The sequence below is a fragment of the Dipodomys ordii genome, unplaced genomic scaffold (assembly GCF_000151885.1).
Source record: "Dipodomys ordii isolate 6190 unplaced genomic scaffold, Dord_2.0 Scaffold69, whole genome shotgun sequence".
NCBI classification, from domain to species: Eukaryota; Metazoa; Chordata; class Mammalia; order Rodentia; family Heteromyidae; genus Dipodomys; species Dipodomys ordii.
Window position 1 is genome coordinate 1,304,753 of NW_012267285.1, and position 1,605 is coordinate 1,306,357.

At 53.0% G+C, this 1,605-nt stretch overlaps 1 protein-coding gene across 1 annotated transcript in view; it reads left to right on the plus strand.

Annotated features, from left to right (window-relative positions):
- Positions 1–1,605, plus strand: part of Ano2 (anoctamin 2, calcium activated chloride channel) — a 175,206-nt gene that overhangs the window by 79,614 nt on the left and 93,987 nt on the right. The window contains exon 9 of the mRNA XM_013023597.1: positions 797–852. Within this exon, the coding sequence (XP_012879051.1) occupies positions 797–852 (56 nt within the window). The remainder of the gene's footprint in view (positions 1–796; positions 853–1,605) is intronic.

Below are 1,605 nucleotides of genomic sequence, written 5' to 3' on the forward strand. Positions count from 1 at the left end.
ATGGTGATGATGATGATGATGATGGTGGTGGTGATGATGATGATGATGATGATGATGATGGTGGTGGTGATGATGATGATGATGATGATGATGGTGATGATGGTGATGATGATGATGGTGATGATGATGATGACGATGATGGTGATGATGATGATGATGGTGGTGGTGATGATGATGATGACGATGATGATGATGATGGTGGTGATGATGATGATGGTGATGGTGATGATGATGATGATGATGGTGATGATGATGATGATGATGATGATGATGATGATGGTGATGATGATGATGGTGATGATGATGCTGATGGTTATGATGATGATGGTGATGATGATGATGGTGGTGATGATGATGATGATGATGGTTATATTTGGTGCCAGTCTTGAAGCTTGAACTCAGGGCCTGGGTACACTGTCTCTTGGTGCTCTGCCACTTGAACCACAACTTCACTTCTGTCTGACTCCCTCCCTCCCTCCTTCCCTCCCTCCCTCCCTCCCTCTCTCCCTCCCTCCTTCCCTCCCTTCCTTTCTCTTTTTTGGCAGTAATTTATTGGAGATAAGAGTCTCACAGACCTTTCCTGCTGGGGCTGGCTTTGAACCGCCATCCCCACTCAGGTCTCAGCCTCCCAGGTAAACTAGGATTGGCGAAACGCTTGCTTCTCCATGGGAGTGATGGGGAAGGGACTGTGGAGGATCCTCAGCTGGGAAGCAGGTGAAGGTTAATGTCCACCACCATGGCGGGCTGAGGAACCCTGGCCTAGAGCGACCAATTCCTCTGTTCTCTTCTTCCATAGGCATTAACTCTCTGATTGCAAACAATGTCTACGAGGCTGCCTACCCGCTTCATGACGTAAGTACCGCTGCTTTTTTTTCAGGATTCGAGTTATTTATTTATTCTGGTGGTTCATTGGAGATCAGAGGCTCACATGCTTTCCTGCCCGGGCTGGCTTTGAACCGGGATCCTCAGATCTCAGCCTCCTGAGTAGCTGGGATGCCAGGCGGGAGCCGCTGGGGCCGGCTGCTAGGCTGCTTTCCAAGCCATGGGCCGCCAGCCCTTTACATGAGTGCCGGCTCAGCTGCCCGGTTGTGGGCTGGGTCTCTGCGGGCAGTGGTGCCAGGAGAGGCTGCAGAGGAGGTCTTTACGTGAGGGTTACTTCAGAGGAGGGGGAGGGGAGGAGAGGAGGAGCAGGAGGAGGAGTGGAGGAAAAGGAAGAGAGGAGGAAGAGGGGAGGAGGAGGGGAGGAAGAGAAGAAGAGGAGTAGGGGATGGGGAGGAGGAGGAAGAGAGGAGGAGGGGAGGAGGAGGAAGAGGAAGAATAGGAGGAGAGGAGGAGGAGAAGAAGAGGAGGAGTAGGGGATGGGGAGGAGGAGGAAGAGAGGAGGAGGAAGAGGAGGAGGAGGAAGAAGAGGAGGAGGGGAGGAAGAGGAGGAGGAAAAAAGGAAGAGGAGGAGGGGATGGGAAGGAGGAGGAAGAGGAAGAAGAGGAGGAGGGGAGGAAGAGGAGAAGGAAGAAAAGGAGGAGGAGGAGGAGGGGACGGGAAGGAGGAAGAAGAGGAGGAGGAGGAGGAGAGAGAGGAGGGGGAAGAGGAGACGGGGAAGAGATG